General features: G+C 36.1%; 3 protein-coding genes across 4 annotated transcripts; 2 read left to right on the top strand and 1 right to left on the bottom strand.

The window, feature by feature from the left end:
• Positions 1-1,107: 1,107 nt before the first annotated feature.
• LOC113349112 (probable beta-1,4-xylosyltransferase IRX9H) lies at positions 1,108-4,877 on the top strand. Its single transcript, XM_026593033.1, has 3 exons — positions 1,108-2,780; positions 4,068-4,317; positions 4,406-4,877. The coding sequence occupies exons 1-3, from the start codon at positions 1,858-1,860 to the stop codon at positions 4,574-4,576; spliced, it is 1,344 nt and encodes a 447-aa protein (XP_026448818.1). The 5' UTR covers positions 1,108-1,857; the 3' UTR covers positions 4,577-4,877.
• A 1,463-nt stretch (positions 4,878-6,340) lies between these two features.
• Positions 6,341-6,883, top strand: LOC113351947 (protein THYLAKOID ASSEMBLY 8, chloroplastic-like). The gene has a single exon (XM_026595851.1). The coding sequence runs from the start codon at positions 6,341-6,343 to the stop codon at positions 6,881-6,883; it is 543 nt and encodes a 180-aa protein (XP_026451636.1).
• Positions 6,884-6,964: 81 nt separating this feature from the next.
• On the bottom strand, positions 6,965-18,207 carry LOC113349110 (NADPH:adrenodoxin oxidoreductase, mitochondrial-like). Of its 2 annotated transcripts, none has more exons than XM_026593032.1 (14): positions 17,934-18,207; positions 10,867-11,054; positions 10,587-10,691; positions 10,130-10,256; positions 9,961-10,014; positions 9,677-9,793; positions 9,134-9,243; positions 8,963-9,036; positions 8,551-8,612; positions 8,224-8,419; positions 8,066-8,129; positions 7,841-7,908; positions 7,446-7,579; positions 6,965-7,335 (listed from the first exon to the last, which is right to left on the bottom strand). In XM_026593032.1, the coding sequence occupies exons 4-14, from the start codon at positions 10,139-10,141 to the stop codon at positions 7,105-7,107; spliced, it is 1,122 nt and encodes a 373-aa protein (XP_026448817.1). In that variant the 5' UTR covers positions 10,142-10,256; positions 10,587-10,691; positions 10,867-11,054; positions 17,934-18,207; the 3' UTR covers positions 6,965-7,104. The 2 variants fall into 2 exon arrangements, with proteins under 2 accessions (XP_026448817.1, XP_026448816.1); XM_026593031.1 differs by having other exon boundaries at positions 10,130-10,243.
• Positions 18,208-22,592: the final 4,385 nt, after the last annotated feature.

Below are 22,592 nucleotides of genomic sequence, written 5' to 3'. Positions count from 1 at the left end.
TCCTTAGTTTGGTAAATTTTCAAATTTTGAAACAAACAACCATTGGAACAAATTGTCAAACATTTCACAATTCAAAAATCGAAAGCATAGTTGTTGGTGATGTAAACCAGGTGTAGGAAAAAATGGAACATTTCAAAATTCAAAATTTGAAAAAAATAGCCGTTGGTGGTGTAAAATAGGTGTAGGAAAAAAAATGTCAAACTCGGGTTGCGTTGTATGGTTCAGCGCAGAGGGGTTGTGCGCTTCCATTCAGCGTAGACCTTCAGCCCTGAATGGTTCAGCGCAGATACCCTAGAATATTCTTCCCTGCTGAACCATTCCGCGAAAATGTAATTTTGATTGCGCTGAACCATTCAACGCAACTATCTTGTTATTGGTTCACATGCGAGCAATTGCTAGGAGAGAGAACTAGTGTTAATCTAGAGACCAAATCTAGTCTATAGGACTTAGTCTCAATCAAGATGCTAGATTAGAAAACTATAGGAGTTAGCCGCGGCCCGCGAGTAGTTAACTAATAAGAATTTGTTTGACTGGAACTGGGATATGAAATCAAGTATGGTTCCTTAAGTTCCAGAACACAAGATAACCTATGTAGTCGATTTCGGTCATTTCGGCCGAAATTTCGGCGAAATTCCGGATTTCGTTCAAGAATACACGATTTTGTTAATTTCGGTCGGACGAAATCTTTGCGAAAATTTCGGCCGGAAACGCGTTTTTCGGTCGGAATTGATTTGTCTTGGCAGGATTTTTTTTTTCTTTTTAAATTGAGTGGACTAATCTCACGTACAAAAATTAAAAAGATTAATTCACTCACTAGTATTATTGCTTGTTGTTGTGTTTGAATTTTTTGAGCTAAAATTATTATTTGGTGTTGATGATGAGGAAGGTGAATAACCAGATTTACTAATACTATGTTTCTTTTAAGTGATTATCGATACGAGGATATAAAATATGAAACCGAGATTTTACCGAGATTTTAAAACGGAATTTCCTCGAAACAAAGTTGTACCAGTGTCTCGGTGTCGACCGAGACAATCCGAAATCCGAAATGGACTACCTTGAAGATAACCAAACAAAAGGAAAACCAACACGACGGTGTTTTTTGATTGGGAGGAAGAGAAAAAACAACAGTGGAAGACAAAAACACTCTCTCCTCTTCTTCCTCCTCCATTGGTCTCCTACTCTGTAAAAAAACACTCAAACTAGATTCAGAAATCTCTTTCTTCCCCATCTCTCTTCTTTGGAGACCAATAAATTGGGTAAAGCAGAAAAGAAATTTCAGAACTTTACAAACAACAAGATCCAGAACAGTGGAAGATTCTGCAATAGAGAACACGAATCAAGTGATTAGTGGGGATTCAGTATTACTTACTACTCCAAACTAATACAAAAACCCATCACTCATTTACTGGTAAAGTTCTTCTTTTTATTTCTTTCTCATATCTCTGAAAACACTAGGTTTCTGTACTCTTTCAGTTAGAGATCTTGTTTTTTAGTGAGCAGTTGGGTCTGATTTGGTTGTTTAAATGATGGGTTTAGTTGGGTTTCAGCCTTTATGTCCATTTGGATGATAATTTCTGACATGGGTTTTCACCAGATAAATAGATTTTTGGGAATAGATAGAGAAATTCTCGTTACTCAATCTTAATTAGTTATTCTGTTGTAATGTAAGGAAACCCTTTATGAGAATTTCAGTGATTGGATGATAACTGGCATCTTAAATTTAAGACATGGAAATGAAGGATTAACTTGGGGGTTTGGATTGGATGAAGTGATTCTTGTTTGGATATATGTATTTGTGTTTCTTAAAGTGGGATTGAATACTAAATAACAGTGAATTGATTGCGGTTTATTGAAATGGCGTCTACTATTAGAAGAACGTTGTCGCCGGTGCCACAAGCTAGGGCAACTAATGGGGAGGCTCATTCAGTGCCTTCTCCCTTGTCCAAGTCTTCTAATACTACTCAGAACCACATTCCATCAGTAGGATTATTGACTAAAATTTTGGGTTTGATGGAGTCTAATCCAATTTTGTATAGACTTCAAGCTGTTCTTCTTGGTATTTTCACACAGAGATCATCCAGGTCTTTGGAGAGGTCAAAATCCAAGGTGTCGTTCTGGAGAAGAGCATTTTTCAAATTTTTCATTTTCTTTTCAATTGGTATTTTCTTTGGTTTCATGCCCCTTTTCTCCAACTTTTCCGAAAATATTATGTCGAAGAATCAAACGTTCTTATTCGATGCCATCCCAGTGGCTGGAAATGTTAATCAGCACGATGGTACCTTCAAAAGCAGGAAACAAGGATTAGGGAATTTTTTACCGAAGGAAAACTCTAGCCTAGAGATATTAGCAGATAAGCGGGATATGATAGATGAAATTTCTGGTGTTAACTCCTCTACTAAACTGACTATTGAGGATTCAGATTCTGTGTACCGGAAGCTTTTGATAATTGTTACTTCTACATATGCTCGACCATTTCAAGCCTACTATCTGAATCGTTTGGGTCAGACACTTAAGCTGGTGCAAGCACCACTGTTGTGGATAGTGGTGGAGATGCCGTCACAGTCGCCAGAAACAGCTGATATCTTAAGGAAAACTAGGGTTATGTATAGACATCTTGTGTGCAATGAGAATGAAACCACTACAAGGAACAGAGGTCTTCACCAAAAAAATGTGGCTTTGTCGCACATTGAAACGCATCATCTTGATGGAATCGTGTACTTCGCAGACGACAATAATGTGTATACTCTCGAGCTTTTTGAGCAAATGAGGAAGATCAGGTACTAAACTTTTCTCTTTATGCGTCTTCCTTGTAACTTCTATTGTTTATTTACTTTTCATGCTTTCATTTGGTTTACGATGGATATGATAGAAAATACCTTCTTGATTCATGATGGCACAATCGATTTGGAGACCTGAAAACCATGTGTCATGATCAGGTGTCCTCAAAGTTTAGATTGTTACAGAACACCTTCTTTTTCATCTCCGGGAATGACCACTGCTCATATCCTTTTTTATTGCTTTTATTGACTTCCTTCAGTTTTTGGAGTTCATAGGGGAGGAGACATAGGTACAGGGAGATTTTTTCTTTCTTTCTTTCTTTTAATGTGAATCTTTATTCCACTAGTTTATGGACTGCATCCTTTCACTCGTCTAAAACTCGAAGACAGCAAATTTTGTCAAATTCCTTAAGATTTATTTCAAACATTAATCGTGTCTAATATCCGAATCTACTGAAACAAGAGAGGAACAGGAAGTATATCTTCTTTTACTGTATGTTGTTGCTCTATTTTACCTCCCCTCCGATGTTTGTTTTGTCTTTAATTTCTCTTTCAACATTGAAAATGCAATTAATGCGAACTCTATAAAGTTTTTCGATACTCCATATGGTTATGTTTGGGCTGATGAATCAGGATTTCTGCCACATTTAATGTGTAAAACTTTCAAAACAGTGTGCGGCTGATCTGTCCTACATGCCTCAAAATATTTCTCAATAATGCTCTCTAATAGTTTCCTAAATTGCTAAGCTTCTAAGTGAATATTAGCTAGCTAAAAACTTGGAAATGAATGACGAAAGTGATATGATAAATAGTACTTTATGATATGCTCAATTTTTGGTGTCTATTTTAATATTTGCTTGGTGTCTATTCAAATTTTTGCTTATTTATTATGGATTTATTGATTAGAATGGTGGAAAAAGTAATCATGTTATTATAATTTATGCGCGTCCCTTTGGGTTCAGAAGACTACCTGACGGAGTTCTAACAACACACTTTTTTCTGGAAGTGTTGGTGGTATCTAACTCCTAAAAAATGGAAGTAAAAGTGTGAAATCCAGCTGTTGAAGTAGTTTTTTTTTTTTTTAAATTCTTCTCTGTTGAGGTTGTTTTCTAAAACAACAGAAATAGGTACTTTTAAAGAGGAAATTGGGGCTTGTTGCGCCTATTACTCCTGTTGGACTAAATTATTGAGGCCTACTACACTCATTGGCTATAGATACAACATCCAGCTAGCAATGCTCTTAAACTTTGTCTTTCTAAAGTTCTCACCTATCTCCTGTGGTTGCAGTCGTTTCGGCACATGGCCGGTTGCCATGTTAACAAATAGCAAGAGTAAAGCCACGGTGGTAGCTCCTGTTTGCAATGCAAGCCAAATAACCGGATGGCACACAACTGATAGGAACCGAAGACTTCGGAGATTCCATTCTCCTATCTCGGGGCTTGCCTTTAATAGTACAATATTGTGGGACCCCAAGAGATGGCGTCGCCCAATGCTGGAACCTATTAGGCAGCTTCACAAAGTCAAAGAAGTCATACAGGTGAGCTCTTTCTCTTACACACACGCACATAGCAGAATACATTCCAGACATGGAAGTTAGATTTATTCTATGTTTGTTGATTATGCAGGTGAGCACATTTATTGAGCAATTAGTTGAAGATGAATCCCAAATGGAAGGTTTTCCGGATGATTGCTCGAGAATTCTGGTTTGGCATCTCCCTCTAGAAGCTTCTTTGTCCATGTACCCCAGTCAATGGTTGATTAAGAACAATCTGGATGTTATTTCACCACTTACCTGAACAGAACCATCTTATAGACTAGGCAGCTAGGCCATTGCCCAGAGCCTCGAATTGTCGGGGCCCAATTTTTTTAATTTTTCTTACAGCAATGTTTGTTTTTCTTACCTATGTAGGTAGAGTGCTTTTACATAGTGGTCTAGCACTGATTTTGTTGATAGTCGCTTTATCTGGGTGTTATTGAAGGCCGTTCTTATTTTTTAAGCACCCCGTGTTGCTTTCTAATACCATCTAGCCATTACTTCACTCTTGTACCATTAGAATATCACTATACCACTAGCAGAAGATGAAATTTCAATTTGAATCCTCCTTTTATTTTTGCGCATATTATATTGAATCATCAATTCAATTCTGGATTGTCTTTCTGGGACTATGCACACAAAGTTGTTATCATAGTAGTATCTGCACATGTCTCAGGCAATCAGATGATTATGAGATAACCATCACGACTTCTTATGTAAACAATGTAGCAATTTTTCAGGCCATCATCGTCAGTCCCAGGCATATCGTGAGTTAGCTATGGAAGCATTTTTTTTTGCAGTCAAATCAGATTTATATGTAAAAACTAGTGTTTCACACTTTCACTTTATGCTGATATTGTATCAGCTTTTGAGTCCCTGTAAAAGTAACTTGGTACAAGTATTACCAAAGGAAAGGACAGAACAAATGCTGTCCTTGTATTTGCAAACACACAAAGAATATAACCATCCAAAAGGAGAGAACTTGCATATCTTACAAATGAATTCAACTCCACAAACCTCATATTTTATAAAAGGCACTTCCCACAAAATTCATAGCACATGATATATTCTGTTCATTTTTTTTCCTGTCAAACATGATACCAAATTTGGATCTCCTTCTCCTTGCTTTTATCCATGGTTCTTTCATCTCTTGCATCCTTCTTTTATGCATGTTCCTAATTCTATTATGTCTCGTATTTGCCATTTTTCTTACTCTCTTGTTGTTCGTATTGGTCGATGTTTATGAGCTATTCTCTTTACTTCTAACCTTGTTCGAAACCTTCAAAGCCAATCTCCAATTGGGTTTTGTGTTGATTCTCGTCTACATGATACGCTCATGTCTCAATATTGCATCTAGACTCGACCCTTCAGTTATACACGCGATTTCAAGGATTAAAGGTTGGGTCAGTTCAGCAGTTAGTCATGTTAATAGGCTCTAGTAGCCTCGTTCCAATTTCCAACTCTATAAGCATAAGCTCGTGTAAAGAACATCATACATTTTTGCAGATGCATGAGCATTGGAAACACATTGTTGGATGTAACACCTTTTTTTACATATAACCACGAACGTTAGATGTCCATACAATCAGAAAACTATGTACAAATATGAGCATTTCACGAGTATTTTTGATCCAGCAGCATCACAAACCAACCACCTTTTGGTCACTTGTAAATGCAGCAGCAACTCCCTCCACCCTGGCAACGTTCAGAGTACACAAAAAATATTGCAAGCAAGATGATGTTTCCATGACTCGAACCTGAGATCTCTGTGAAATAAAGGGCAGTAAAGTCCTTGAAAAGAATTTTATCTGTTTATAATATATCCATTACTCATCTCTCTTCTCTGCCTCCTCTCTCAGTTTCACTAGAAATGTTTTCTTCATCTCTGCAATCAAATCTTTCCTTATTATCTCTGAAAACAAAATTAAACACACCCACCATTAGAAGAAACTCTACAACAGTAAGATGTGGACCCAGAAACAATAGAGGTCCATTAGTTAAAGGAAGAAGTTTAAGTACAGAAGCGATGCAAGCAGTTCAAGCACTTAAAAGGGCAAAAGGAGATGAACTCAAAATCAATGAAATCATTTCAAAAAATCTCTCTCGTTTAATCAAAAATGATTTATTAGCTTCGCTAAGTGAATTGCTTAGACAAGGTCACTGTGAGCTAGCTATGAAAGTGTTTGTTGAAGTGAAATCAGATTTGTATGTGAAGACTAATGTTTCTCTTTATGCTGATATTGTATCAGCTTTGAGTAAGTATGGAATGATGCAAGAGATTGATAGTGTTATTTCTGAGTTGGAGTTTGAAGTTTTGATGGGTGATGATAGAGGACTTTCTAGATTGATTAAGGGTTTGATTTCTGCTGGTAGGAAGGAATCTGTTGTTAGGGTTTATAGGTTGATGAAAGAGGGGGAGTGGGGATCTGGTGTAAGTGTTGATGAATATGTTGTTAGGATTTTGAGTAAAGGGCTCAGAAGATTGGGTGAAAATGATGTTGCTGATGAAGTTGATGCACAGTTTGGGGTTTCTATTGATGGGGTATTGGAGAAATTGAGTAGTGTTTAATGTAAATGATTTTTATTCGATGATTTCAAAGTTTGGTTCTTCACTTGTTATCTTTAAAATCACCAGGTAAAACCCAGCAAATGACTAGATATAAATTGTAATTTGTATAAAATTTAGTCCAAAACTTGTTTCTGTAACCAGTTATGGTTCAGCAAAAAAATAAGTGGATTCACAGTTGTAGTTCAGAAGTCAGATATAGCATTGTCATTCCTGGCCAAGGTTTAGGCATGGGCAACTTCTAATAGTTCGTTCCATGTGGTGATCTTTTCTCTTGGTTTTCCTTTCTGACTGCCTTCATGCTTCTCTTTCATATCGATCTTCTCCCAGCCACTAAGTGGCACAAACTTAACATTTTTGCTGTCAAGTAACTGAAGAAGCCCTTCTCTGCCAGGCTTTGGCGTGGTTGGTGTTGTCAAAACTCCTTGTTCCAAGTCTTCGTATATGCTGTCAACCTGATAAAATCTCGTTTAAGTTAACATTTCAATGTTATGAATGAATATACTACTAAAAATAAACTCTGTTGACAAGAAAACTTCAAACTAAGAAGGAAAGATTTGCTTACTGTTTCTATGGCACAGTAGAGGTTTGTTCCAATTATCCCAGTGGGTCCTCTTTTCAACCAACCCACAACGTACAACCCTTTATCAAGAACTGATGCATTGCTTAGAACTCGGCCTCTAAAGTTAGGAAAGATACCTGACAAAACATTTGATGGGGATGGTAAGAAAGAGTACTAACACAAACTTATAAGCAGTGTTAACTGCGCATTCAATAGACTGAATAGATAGGGAATTACGTCAGAGACAAGAGTCGCTAAAGAGAGGCAGCAAAGAAGAAAAGAAGGTTTTATATCAAATTCCAGTTCGATTTACAAAACCATCAGAACTCAATTTTCTTAACCCAGATTGTTTGCCTATTATTTTCAAACATACATAAATTTCAAAAATGGCTGTTTACCTTTACGTTGATCAAATGGCAAACCATCAACAGGCACGGACTTATAGCCAATACTTTTCAGCACCATCCTGCACAATGAAAACGAAGCACACGTAATGAAATCTCCATGACCTACATAACTATTGTATTACAACTACATCTAGTTGGTTTTTATGTGAACAAATTCTGTATTGGATGATCACAACTTGCAGATACATAAAACTGAATTTGTTTAGATAATAATACCCGCATTCTACTTCTTCAAATTGGCCAGTACCCACAGCAGACTGTTTACCAGATTCACCATTTTCTACAAAAGAAATGAAATCAAATAAATCTAAGTTATGGAATCATTATAAACCACAGGAGAGTACAGTTGTGACCCTTGTTTCGATATAACAAACCTTTAAGAACTGTTTTCTCAAAATTTACACCGGCGACTTGATCATTTCCAGCATGAGAACTCAAGAACTCATCTGGTCTTCGGAAAAACAGAAAATGGAGTTCTCTCTGCCCTGGAACAGGATGAGGTTGAGAAATTGCAGCTTTGGAGAGCAACTCGTGAACTCGTCTTTGAATATGGCTGTTCTTCAGTTCTTCCTTGAAGAGTGACAATACCAAATTATCAGAAACGAAGTATAAGAGTTCCATAGTGGGAATGTTCATGTGTCATTAAGTTGAACACAAAATTTAAGTATAACAGCATATGCTTCTTGTAAAACGATACACACCTCGTCAGTTGGTGATTTAATAAGATCGCCTTCTTGAATGTTAACATACAGATCTTTAATGCCTGCGACAAGATAGACTCGCAAAAACCATAAGCATAATCAGAAGGAAGCCCTAATACAATACGGATCCCTTTCTCAAGATACTAATATAAAACTGGAACGTGATGTGAAATATCAAATATGGTACTTCCCTAATTCTTTTTCTAGGAAAGGTACACCATAAACATATGCTATGGTGCTTAAAAAGGTACATAAGTCTTTATGTAACTGTAAGTTAGCATCTATAATAAGAATATAGGATATTCAAACACTTAGAATTGCATCAAATATCAAATGTTTTCATTCTACTATAATAACAATCCACAAAGTATTTGTTTACGTACAAGGTTACTCATAAATGAGCAGCAATTACCAAGAAGTTCACGCAATTCTTTTGCAGTACAAGCTGCTTGTGCTGGTCTACGTCTCCCAACCAAATACACTTTTCTGTAAACCATTTAACAGGCATGTCTTTTTAAACAAGTCACAAGGATTATGTAAAATATGTATGATTGCATTGAATACGAAAGCAAGCAAGCCGAACCTTATAGAGCTTTCCTGCAGAGAGGCTAGTGCATGGTTTGCAATATCAGTTGTTGCTAATTCGGCTGTTGGCCTTAGAAGTATACGCGCAACATCAAGAGCAACATTACCCTGAAACTCAACAAACCCATATGTGAATCAGTATATATATTTGGCCATGTAACATATGAAACTTTTTGTAAACGACCTATCAAACTTTAACCGCAAACTCTTTAACTAATTACCCTAAAAATTCTTACTTTGAGCATCTTTTTCTTCCTTAGAGAAAATACATATAGATTTATACTATCCTATATTCTCTTATATGTTAATAACCTTTACCATTTTGTAATTGGTGCCTCTGTTCAAACAGTCATTTGGCTAGTGTACAGTGATGTTAATTCAACATGCTCCTCTAGAAGCAGGGCAGAGATATGACATGATCAGGTAGACTCAAAGAAATACATAAATGTTTATACCATGCAGTTAGTCTACAACAACTTTTACTAGAATACAAGCTTTACATTTGCAGATTAGCACCTTCAGGACGTAAAATTGAATATACCTGACCAAGAACTACTGCTGTCTCAGCACTCTTCAAGTTAGGCTTTAACTGGCTGAAGTCCGGATGCCCATTATACCACCATACAAACTCTCTAGCTGAGTGTATCCCAGCCAAACCCTAAATATATGTGGAAAAAAGAAAACTGACCAGTCAATATCAATACCAACGGCAGTCTGAAGCTAACACTTCGTAGTTCTTAGAGAGAATTATACAACCCAAACTATCCTCAGACTATAATACAATTTACAGACGGAGCACTACTCTTTATAGCGTGTGAGACATACTTCTCCAGGAACACCCAGATCTCTATCACTTTCGGCACCATATGCAAGCACCACCTGTTCAATTTACCTCAAGATGTTAAGAAAGAGGACTACCGTTGGAAAGGATATTGAAGAATAAAAGATAATAAAATTTATCTATGGCATTTTTCTCCTGTAGCTATTATCTTACCACATTATACATCTCGCGAAGTTCAGAGAGAGAAACCGAAGACCCGAGATTTACGTTTCCAAAAAATGAGCACCTTTCATTCAATCCAACACGTGAAAACTGATTGATCACAACCTGTTGCAAATTTCTGGTAAAAATAAGCTTTATTAAGAAAATTAATTGTCACCAATATGCTCCTCCATATAAAAGCTACATATAGTTAGTATCATTAAAGAAATATACTGCTTGAAGAGATAAAGGACCATTTATCAAACATGCTCGAGTTAAAGACGGTCAAAAAATATCGAATTTCTTTCATGATCTTCAAATATAAAGACTACACAAATGATATATACTAATCATTCATAGAAAACATTTCATACGCAAATTTAACTAGCATTCAAGAATCTGCAAAATTGACTACCCTAAACCAAAAAGAATAAAACACAATATGGAGAAATTCTAGGGTTTTATTAACCTTGGTTTCTTGATGATCAGGTGCTACTCCAGAGCGAACTAATCCAAAAGGCGTTGGTAATCGATCAATAATATCAACTTCTGCCTTTTGATGTGCTTTCAGTAACTAACAACGCCATAACCAAGATCACATCAGTACCCTTAATAAATTATTCAACTCCTTCGTTAATAATAGTCAAAACAATTGCCCAAAAAACTTGAACCCTAAACTCAGATTTGATAAGCACCCATCTACAAGTTCAAATCAATCAGATAAGAGAGACAATGAAATGAAATCTTACCCTCTCAGCAGTATAGAAACCAGCAGGGCCACTACCAACTATACAAACACGTAAAGGATGAGACGAGAGAGATGAAAATTTTCTCAAAAACAATGTCCTTCCACGAAAAATTGCCATTTTCTTTGCCCCTGCTTGGCATGCAGGAAAAAATCGCAGCATGAAAAGTTATCAGCAACTGCTTGGTTTACCTGTGATTTGTGAAAAAATTACACATTCAGAATAGATAAGAAACTTTAAATTATATCATGTTTCATTGGATCCTCATGCTCACAATATTGATTTTGAATTGGTTTAACGGTAATAAGCTCTAAAACAGTCTTAAGTAAAAATGCAAATGTCGCATCTTCACTATAACTTTCGGGTTTTATGTGTTTCTTGAGACCTACTCATAAGTCTTTTGAGAAATGGCATCTCCCATGCATTTTCATACAAATTTCACCATGTCTATTCAACTTCATCAGTTTCATTACTTTTCACACATTATGTATCAAATTGAAAATCCAAGTAGATAAATTAGGATTAAACCAACACTAACAACTAAACTAGTCGTACATACTTACCCAATCAAGCATGAATTCAATGCTACAAATTAGGTTGGTTTGGTACAATGAGTAACATCTGAGAAAAAGAAGAATTGTCGTACAGATACATACGAGCAGTCTGCTTCTAATTCCATTCATTCTTGACGTAAATTGCCAGGTTGACTGCACTCTCTAGAGATGGAGAACTCAACTAGAAGTTCCTCCCATAAACACAAGCTTCCAGTGTCTGTTGCATCACTACTATTCTGTACTAATTCCTATAAGAATTTAGCTAAGCTGAAAGCGGATTTTGTTGTCTGCTGCCTTCTTCTACATATCTCGGCATTTTGTTGTATATTCAGTTCCCAGACCCATTATGCATGTATGAGTGTCTGAGTTAAGATTTAATATTTTAAACTATTATAAGTTGAAGCTGTGCCTCATTATCACCACCACTCTAAACATTACTTTAGAGCAATAAAAGCTTTTCTTTTGTTTTGTTCAGGCTTTACTTCTGTTGGTAATTTATGATAAGACTATGCTGTAACAGTACCAGGTAATCCTGAACTGCGTGGACTGTAAATGAGAAACCGCTTATTCTTGGATGTTGTGTTTCTTGCTGCTATAAATTCAATAGAGATATTGTCAATTTAATGCTATAAATTTCTATAAAAATCATCAAGTATGAACAGCGCAAAACTTTTGATATCTAACCGTAAAAATGCCGATGAGAAAGTAAAGAAATCGTAAGGGCATTTAACCACAAACACCAGTTTTTTCTGCACAGTAGCAAGATATTTCCACTCTATAAAATAACAAAAACCTAAATCTCACAGCACAAAACTTATTCTTAACAATCTCAATATAACCGGATAAGAAAGACCCACAGAACAATTAAAGAAGAACGATAACTCTTAAGCCACCTCAATAACAAATCGGAAGAAGCAAGGAAGTTTGTACAGGAAATAGATGAATGAGAAAAGTTTGACCTGTGTTGGGTATGGTACCTTCGTTACCGATTCTCCAATAATACAACTCGTGTATTATCCACCGATCCGTTACAACTCTTTGTAACACGGTTTTCATCTATGTATTACATTTCGTAATACCAACAACAAAATAAGAAAAGAGGGATAGAAGAAGATGATCAATCACAAAACTTAAACAAACTTACTTGGGTGTATTGAGGCGAGTAATCTCTTTGCTTAAGACATTTGATGCCCTGTATATAATGTTGTTACAGATTTAGCAGCATATGTCTCCAACATTCAACAATACCTCGATGTTTTTCGCAGCACTTCGATAACACCGAACAGCGAACGCGAATGGATGTAGCACAAACTCTTCTTTAACTCTTGAAGACACATGCAAACTCTTAAATTTCTAGTACTAGTTTCATGACTCTAAAAAAAACACACATGAAATGGACAATATGTGGGGTTTGTATAGGTTTATATCTGACTTTTGGAGAAGTTCTTTCATGAAAAGTCACATCCCTTAGTGGAGAGACATATCCTTTGAAAGGGTTTATATGAATAGACACAACCCTTCACAAATTGGTTGTAACTAACTTAATTTCTATTCAAATTTCCAACAATCCCCCACATTGAATTGAAATTCATGCAAATCTAAAAGAGTTTGTGCGCGGAACATCACTGCTTGGCTTTGAATCTTCCGTAGTGAATACCTACTGGGTTTACTAGTTGTTCGGTGAACGCGATGTCTTGAACCGCCCAACTTTATGATGTAAACCGATGCAATAGATATCACACAGTTTATTTCCTTACATATCCGGTTCTCGGTTGTGTTCATTTCAGCCCTGAACGATGTTGGTTTTTCATGAGTGCTCTAGATTAACTTCGCCTTGTAGTTATCATAGAAGCGACACCACTTCACACTCATATAGGTGATCTCCTATTTGAAAGTATCCTGCCATATTTTTCTTAATTAGACTAAGCTATAGGAATCACTAAGAAAAATTCTCAACCTCTCTCTTGACAAGCAACACTGTTTCATCATAGAAATGGGAAAGAGAGCAATCTCTCACAGTGTTCCGGTAAGTATAAATTTATAACTTGGTTGTCCCTTTTGAACCTAGATAATCATGGGGATCTCCAATCGCTAGGTTGGGTGTCCGCTATAAATACTACTCTGTATAGGCTATCTCATTTCCCTCGATGACGCAATTATGCGCTCTCTAGTATTCGTATCATTTGCCGGCTTGATACAATTCACATACACTATTTCTTTTAGATGCGCGCATTTGAGAGCAATTGCTTTATGGTACTATATCGTCGATCTATTTATCGAGACATACCATAATCTCAAACTATGTGTTTCTTCCAAAATAATTGTTTGATCAGTACAATCTATTTCTAGCATACATAGACTTTGGCCATTAGTATATACTCAAGGAAATTCCAAAGTTGGTCCTACTTCTAATCCGACTTTGCGTTCAAAGATCCGGAATCAATAGTTGATCTCATCATCAACCTTTGTTCGGATTGCTTCCTTGCTACCACATCCATTTTACAATAAAACACACAGTTCTTAAGGTGATTTTAAATCACCACTAACTACTGCATATTACCATGTCTAATCTAGACACGAGTACAATCTATTAGGTACACTAGCTCTTTTGTACAAAGGCCCCCACAGTCCTAAGGTACGCCGCCCTTAGGAGATTCCTCTATGGCGATTGTCCCAAAAATACCAAATTTATTGTACTTCCGAAAGCAGATTTTCCTTCGCCGTGAATAACAAACTTGGATCTATTTGTTTATCTCACGTACTTGCCCCCACAATTCAGGGCACCAAAAAATATCTCATCAATATTTCGTTAAATGGACTTCCCAACCAATGGATGCGGATGGAGGCTTGAAATATTCTATTGGATGCACCACTTAATGTGACAGGCTATCTGATTTAGGCTTGGTTAGCCTACATGTCATATTGATCCAAATTAACTAAGTTTGATCAACATACAACATTGGCAAAGTTTCCCATTCTCCAGTAATGAGAAACCATTCTCCAAACAAAGCATACCACAGAGACGACATCCAAGTATATCATCAGATACTTTGGAATTGATGTCCCCATCATGAAATGGAAACTTTAATTTCGCACACCTACATTTCGTTGAATTCTTCTAAAACGTAAGATGCAGGCATTGCGAAACCTGATCGCTGATCAAAACTCTGCCATATAGGTTTCTGTTTATCCTCCTCATTTATATTAATGAACAATAACCACTAACTGCCTAGGTTCAAACAAAGAGACACATCCCTTGTTCCCAAGAATTTTAGGGAACGGAAATCCCAAATATGAGAGAAAACAGGAAACGATACAAATATTCAGCAAGGTATCTGATTCTAAAATACCAACAGTTAATGCACGACCAAAGAGGATGCCAAACCTCTAGGTACAGTCAAATCATACAGTCGGTCTTGTTTAGTACCCAACCTTTCCGTCCATTAATTATTTTCCCATGAGTCTAGTACCAGTGGTTGTAAACAAGGCTCGGTTTAGTCAAATCATTAACAAAACATGCAGATTTGTAAATCGAATTCCATACACCAACTATTCTGTATAGGTCTTTTCAAGAAGACTTGTCTTCCAAAACCGAAGGACTAGTGTCACGCTGCATTATGGTTTTCCAGACTCCACACTTAAGTTTGAAACGTCAAACCCATTGTCCTTCTCTAAAACGATTTACTTGATTGCATTCCATGAAGACCAATATATCTTCTCCCATGGATCAGTAATAAGAGACAGAAACAATTACAAATCAAAGACGTAGTTGCCTTTAGTTATCTGTCCAATGAGTGTCGAATTTATGGAAGATTTTCGTTCTTTCCACAAACCACCTCAAAATGATCAATCAATCATTACCCGTTAACCATTTGATCAATTTTTTTTTGGCAACGGACTGTCCCTAGGTTGATTCAAATTTAAACTAAAATTTTAATCATCCAAAGTGGCTGTCATCATGTGTATCAGACAACTAGGATGGATGTTAACCCAGCATCCTCCCCCATAATTCTTAGATATACCGGAATGAAGAGATTCGTCATTTTCTCTTTCTTTGCATTCTCAGTATCGCCCTACCTTGGGCGCCAAAAGGAAAATTCAATTTCTAAATTAATTGAGTTTTGAAAAGTCACATACATATAGCAGACGTACGTCCTATCTGATAACGCCTTTTCAAGTCAATTCAAATTTATCTGAGACGGTTATCCCAACCAAGAGGTTCCATCACTTCGCCACTAGATCTTTTCCTAGTGGAATTCTCTTTCAAAAACATGCATCTTTTGAATTCAAAAAGTTTACATTTCAAATTCAAAAATATAAACTGCTTTCATCAGTCCGTCTAATCAACCGTCATTGATCATGCTTTCCTCGATCAGAGAATTAAACACCAACCCAAAATATACTATTTTGGGATAATTCACTAATTAACTCTTGATAGACAAGAGTAAAAGGGATCTATAGTTGGGACAACTGTCACATTCTTATAGCATCCCCTCCACGGCTTAAAATACATAAGAATTAAGAATACACTTCTTTTAATGATCCTAAATCCTCCCTGTCAACACTTCATGTGGTTAAACAGTGATCTGAATGTGTTTCACTGTAGTCGAGTCGCTTACTAATGGATGGCAAACCAAAATCCATTTCTATACTGAATGTTGAATATTCACGTATACTCGACGACATGAAAAAGCATTGCAATAAGGCTTAAACGCGTAAATTCACATGGGCAGTTATCGTGATCAGCCACATGAAAAGATACATCGTTTGTGTGCAACTGTGTAGCCTTGGCCAATCGAAGTCACAGTACACACCAATACCTAAATGATGCCTTTTCCAGTTTTTCAAAAGACTAGAACCGTCGATCAAAAACCCTATGTACTTAACCATCACCCGAAGAGATGCATGTGCGGAGGGAATAAACAGGAGAACTTGAAAACACATTAGGCAAGTTTCTGTTGTTCCAAACAGCAGCCACCCATGCTGCATACTGTATCTTGAGTACATGGTAGATTTGCCTTCTGACAAGCTAGGCCAATGCCCAATCCATCTAAGCAACGTATGTCTCACACTTGAGACATTTTTGAACCAACAGATGGCGTCCATTTTTGAATGCATAAATTGAAATTTAACTACTTCAAAAATCAGGCACAATATCTCTTATGTCTTTCGACCAAAACCGAAATTCAGATCGTGGTTCAATGTTTAAGAGATTAAACACATACATAATCAGTAACAAAGATAATTCAAATGTCTTAAGACTGTTGGGTATGGTACCTTCGTTACCAATTCTCCAATAATACAACTCGTGTATTATCCACCGATCCGTTACAACTCTTTGTAACACGGTTTTCATCTATGTATTACATTTCGTAATACCAACAACAAAACAAGAAAAGAGGGATAGAAGAAGATGATCAATCACAAAACTTAAACAAACTTACTTGGGTGTATTGAGGCGAGTAATCTCTTTGCTTAAGACATTTGATACCCTATATATAATGCTGTTACATATTTAAAGGCATATGTCTCCAACATTCAACAATACCTCAATGTTTTTCGCAGCACTTCGATAACACCGAACATTGAACGCGAATGGATGTAGCACAAACTCTTCTTTAACTCTTGAAGACACATGCAAACTCTTAAATTTCTAGTACTAGTTTCATGACTCTAAAAAAAACACACATGAAATGGACAATATGTGGGGTTTATATAGGTTTATATCTGACTTTTGGAGAAATCCTTTCATGAAAAGTCACATCCCTTAGTGGAGAGACATATCCTTTGAAAGGGTTTATATGAATAGACACAACCCTTCACAAATTGGTTGTAACTAGCTTAATTTCTATTCAAATTTCCAACAACCTGTAAGCAAAATAAAAACTACCGAATAACAAGAAACAAGTCAGATTTTAGTGATCTAGATCACTAAGTGTGCTTGCTTCTGACTTCCAAGATAAACACTAAAACCCAAATCTCCAATCAGATGAGTACCACAAAACAACAAATCATAATACATGAAATCAAACTAGAGACTAATTGGTCCCTCTGCTAAGTTTTGCACCGTTAAATTTCTCAGATAAATTTCACCATCTCTATCCCTACAATTTGCATTTACAATTGTTAATTGTTGAAAAGAAAAGTAAAGTTTACTTTAGGTTCAAACCAAGGGAAGAAGTAACTGGAGATCAACTTCAGGTTAGTTTCAGTTCCAAACTACAAATTCAGCCAAAATTTCTTTACATTTTCTGAATGGCGTTATTATTTATTCCATTTTGAATTCTCCTCACATTAATTGGCTTAGTAGTTACTGAAATTACGAAATACTGTTTCTACTCTAAGCACTTAGACTTCCCTGGTTTTTTTCATTTGCATGCACGTTAACTTTTTGATGAAATGGGTAGCATAGATTCGTCTCTTTGTCTAATAGAAAACCAAATTAGATTACAGCTAAACTTGAAACAAAACAAAAAATAACTCCAAAAAGAAGTAATGAAGAAGCTGAAAATTTACCTGTGAAGAAGAGAATTCCCGCAATCACCAGACCAATTTCGGAGGCGAAAAATCGAGAAATAGGTATGATATTCGCACAGAAATTTTTAACCTAATAATGTGAGAATCAACCTCATTGAAATAGAAATCCAAATCAAGAAAAGATGTAATCACAAGTTTCAACTGAGATTTAGGTTTTTCTTGTGTCTATATTTTTTTCTTGAGTATCAAAAAAATCAAAAAAAGATGATGAAAACTTGCGGGTAAAAGTTGTTTCAGAAACTGAAATCAACAAGTTAAGTGCGAGGGGTTTATGAAGAAGAAGACGACAACCAAGCCTTTAATGGGCAGTTTGTGGCACTGGGCTTATAGCCAAAAGAAGCCCAGAGGTTAACATCTGTATAGAGAGCGCCTGACTTGCTTGACCGATTTTAGTTCTCCAGTCACCCAAAGTAACTTTTATCTCATGTACCGGGTGTGAACCGCGAACCATTTTTAAGAACGATTTTTTGGGCACCATGGTTTTATTTTGGATAAAGACATTAGAAGTAAACCTAGGTCACCCCATATCTAGATATTTATATTAATACCTAAATTATCCTCATAATTAATTTTAGGTTATGATTTAGTTAAAATTAATTAGTGAGATTAAATTAAAAGATGGGTTTTTTATTAGATGAGTAGAATTATTGAGAGAGTAAAGTTAGAGAAGATGAAAGAGAAAAACATGGTAAATAAAAAAAAAAATTCCAATTCACTAATTTTGGGTATTCAAGTGATGAAGACTCGTCTGATTCTTCATCTCCATCCTCTCCTAGAATATTTGTTAATCTTCAGAATGATCCGGATATGGGTTATTTCTTAGATGGTGATTCTATTCTTCCCCAAACTCAATCTCAAGATGAATATGATGGACTTTATCAACCACAACTGGAGGAAGAGTATTTGGGTATCCAGGTATGCTCCAAACTTGGATAATGTATGTTGAATTGGTCAAAACTTTCCTAAAAATCTAAATTTTTCAACTGGATTTGGGACGGTTCGGTTACCTTCTGTAAACAAGATGTAACCGAACTCTCCTGAATGTGTAGTTCGGTTCAATCACATGATGAACAAGCAACCGAACTCGGCTGAAAGTGCAGTTCGGTTACTTGGTCCAAACACGCAGGTTACCGAACTCACCGTTAATGGAAGTTTCTAGGATTACCAGCGTTATGTTTGGTTGGTTCGTAACAAATTAACAAACTGAACTCTACGTAAAAATTAGATCTAACTTGGTGTACAAAGTTCGGTTGGTTCTCAACCAATTAACCATAAATAACCGAACTTACGTACAAATAAGAGTTAAATTAGTGTTGTATCCCGTTCCATAGTACACAATCAAATACCGCCAAGCGGACCTCATCACACTCATTTTCTACATTCCATACCTTGTTCTTTTGACGTTTCAAAACACGAACAAATTTTTATGATCATAAAAAAACAACATCATATCTTATATACTAATATATATTGAAAAGAACAATATATGTCAAAATATAATAAAATGACTGAGAAATTTAAATCTTGATGGTCAAGATTGAACCATACCTTTGTCGCAAAGATCTTGGCAGCCCATGAGTTTTTGTAGCCCATCAATACCTCCTCGCCATCTCTTGGAGTACCATATGTTGGATTCTTTGGCGGCAAACACAAATCCTTATGAGGAATGTATGAATATCTAGCACAAGGCTTTTTAGGCGTCTTTCTAGGTCTCTTTACCACTATGTCTGCTTGTTCCTATTCTTCTTCCTCTTCGTCCGAGTCCTCCTCTGATCCATCATCATCCTTATCTCCATCCTTGTCTCCATCTTCCTCATCTTTTTCACCCTCATCATCGGCACCCTCATTTCCTCCTCCTTCAGCTGGTTCATCTTCTCCACCTTGATTATGTTCTTGACTGCCCGTCTCTTCCACAATCTCTTCATTAACTTGTTGGCTTACGTTGTCAACATTATCTCTATTGACACCATCTTGGATGACACCATCCGGTAATGACCCACCTCCATACTTAGCATTTTTGGTTCCACGCTTACCGGCACCACAATGTACTTTGCCTCGAGGCGTGGGAGTTATCAGATCTTCCAGTAAAGGTTGTTTTCCTCTAATCAAGAAAACAAAATATATTTGCTTAACCGATAAATGATTGACTAAATCAGATGCAACATAAGGGTTCTCAGCGTAAGGTTCGGTTTGAATAGGTTTTTTGCGAACACACCGAACTCCACATGTGTGCAAATACTGAAGAGTTCGGTTTGTCAAGGTTTTTTTGCAAATAAACCGAAGTCAACATTGGTAACTAATAGTGAAGAGTTCGGTTTGTCAAGGGTTTTTGCGAATAAACCGAACTCCACATGTATGCAACACAACATAGTTGGACAAGTTCGGTTAAATTGAAACTCAACATATAGGGAAAAATAGCATAGTTCGGTTACTAAATAGTTTTAGAATATTATGCGAACCAACCGAACAAGATAGCTCAGTCGGTTACATAAAAACTCAAAATAGCGGGCAAAATTGCACAGTTCGGTTACAAGTGGAAAAAAAATTGTTGCAAAACTGGTGAAGTTCGGTTTGAAAAACTTTTTAGGCTTTTTTGCGAACTAAGCGAACTGGCAGTTCGGTGACCCGGTTTTGAATCCTATAAAACCAAACTGTTCTTCGTGTTCTTCCTTTCAGGAAGTTCGGTTAACAAACTAGGGTTTTCTAGAAATTCGTCCTAACCGAACATCGCACTGTAACTTCCATTCAAACCCTATTTTGATGATTTCTATTCAATTAAACGAATCAAAATCAAATTAAAAGTATGAGTTTGTTGGAAAATACCTGTGAATCGGTCCCATGGCAGAATCAGTCTTCTTACTGCGTCTATTATACTGGATTATGGATTCACTTGGCTCTTCCACTTCTTTATGAATCTCAAAATCACTTGGCTGATTTGCTAGATGTCCTGATGGGTGACCTGTTCCTGGGAGTCTATTGGTTTTATTTCGAAGAACCATTCTTATAGTCGATTGATTAATGGACGATGAAAATTTTATGAATCGATGATTAATCGATGAAGACGATGTTGAAATGGGGGAAGAGGAAATAAGAAGAAGAGGAGAACAGTTCTTCAAAACTGTTTTTTTTTTGTTGTTGTGCGACTAGGTTAGATTAGGATTATGTTTAGGTTTTTGTTTAGATTAAGTTAGATGTAGTTATTAGGTTAGGGTTAATTTAATTAGGGTAAGGGCCAAATTAGTAATCTCATCTGATTTTAGGACATCCATTAACATTGTAGGGTAGGTGTCCTAATAGGACCATGGTCCCCCCAAAAAAACCATGGTCTCCAAAAAATCGTTCTTTTTTAAGGGTAATCTTTTTGGTGTTGACGACTTGATATTGCTATGAACTCTTGTGCATTTCTATCTTATCAAAGACGGATCACTAAATGGGTTAGGTCATTTCCAATCATGCAAGATTTGAGTAGTATCTATAAGTATAACAATACCTTCAACACAATTCCGCAAGACAACAGTTTGTTTGGTTAAAATTATGCTTTCAGAAGAAGAACTTGATCCAGCTCCAAAGGCCCTAACTGTTTCATTCTCTTTAATTCCATATAGTCCAAACCTATTCAAACCAAAATGTGAGTATTGTATTAAGCATTTGTGTTTCTTTAGAAATCACTTTTGGATTGTGCTTCCCAATTTGGACATTGACAAGCATTTTGAGTTTGCTCATGTTTTTGTTCAAAAGTTTTCATAATTTGACAAAGAATGGGTGTTTATATGTTTTTATTTGACAACAAGTCATGAAGCAGATAAAAATCAATCATGTCTAACTAGATATTGATCGATTTAATTCAATAATTTTTCATGTCCTAAATCACGAAGAGTGTTATAGTTGTTAAAGAGTGTAAGTCTCACTCGAAAACTTAAAAAAACTTAAAGTGTGAAGTTGTACGTACATGTTGTATTCATTCAATTTTAAGATAAAAGATAAATTGATCTGGCTTTCAACGTATTTTTATTTCATCATGTCATTTTCAAATAGTTTTCGGTAAGCTTGATACTTTAGATATCGGTGCAACGTTGGTTTTAACTTGATAACTATGAAGCCTATTATTACACTGACAGTTCTATTGTCGAGAATATAACTCAGAGAACGGTTGAACCCCCCTCCTTTTATTTTGCCAAGTTTTTGTTTTGAAAATCATATTTTGGGTTGATTGGTGTTGAGTAAAATGATGTATTTCTCTTGTTGTTTTTTTTTTGTTTTTTTTTTCTTTACAGTATGAATGAGTAGTTTCACTGAAGTGTTCTAATTATTTTTATTTTTATTTTGATTACTTGTAGTGATTGTATTCTGTCAAATCTAATAACTTCATTTGTTCATTTAGTTGAGTATAAAACTGGTCTCAGTAAGTTGAGTTATTAATTAGACGGTTTTTTATGCTAGAATGGTTACTAGATATGATAATAATAAAAGAAAATACAATGTCAATCTTATTATTTTTTCTTCTTACTGTCTTGTCAACTCATAAAGTTTTGCTATTTTCAGCAATTTTCTGTGGCTATATGGCTCAAGAGGCTGAAGACGGATGACACTAGTTAGTAAGTGGACATATGAAATCCGATGAAGTTCCAGATTTTCCCA

Source organism: Papaver somniferum, chromosome 2, assembly GCF_003573695.1.
Source record: "Papaver somniferum cultivar HN1 chromosome 2, ASM357369v1, whole genome shotgun sequence".
NCBI classification, from domain to species: Eukaryota; Viridiplantae; Streptophyta; class Magnoliopsida; order Ranunculales; family Papaveraceae; genus Papaver; species Papaver somniferum.
The sequence above is the reverse complement of the archived record's forward strand: the minus strand, read 5'-3'. Positions and strand labels throughout refer to the sequence as shown.

Bases quoted from the DNA above. Each gene is read 5' to 3' on its own strand.
- LOC113349110 (XM_026593031.1), bottom strand. From the start codon at position 11,025: ATGCTGCGATTTTTTCCTGCATGCCAAGCAGGGGCAAAGAAAATGGCA. The intron at 10,015-10,129 runs GTAAGATAATAG...TAAATTGAACAG, and splicing joins TTCGCGAGATGTATAATGTG to GTGGTGCTTGCATATGGTGC. The intron at 7,909-8,065 runs GTATTATTATCT...TTCATTGTGCAG, and splicing joins TTTGAAGAAGTAGAATGCGG to GATGGTGCTGAAAAGTATTG.
- LOC113351947 (XM_026595851.1), top strand. From the start codon at position 6,341: ATGCAAGCAGTTCAAGCACTTAAAAGGGCAAAAGGAGATGAACTCAAA.
- LOC113349112 (XM_026593033.1), top strand. From the start codon at position 1,858: ATGGCGTCTACTATTAGAAGAACGTTGTCGCCGGTGCCACAAGCTAGG. The intron at 2,781-4,067 runs GTACTAAACTTT...CTGTGGTTGCAG, and splicing joins GAGCAAATGAGGAAGATCAG to TCGTTTCGGCACATGGCCGG. The intron at 4,318-4,405 runs GTGAGCTCTTTC...TTGATTATGCAG, and splicing joins AAGTCAAAGAAGTCATACAG to GTGAGCACATTTATTGAGCA.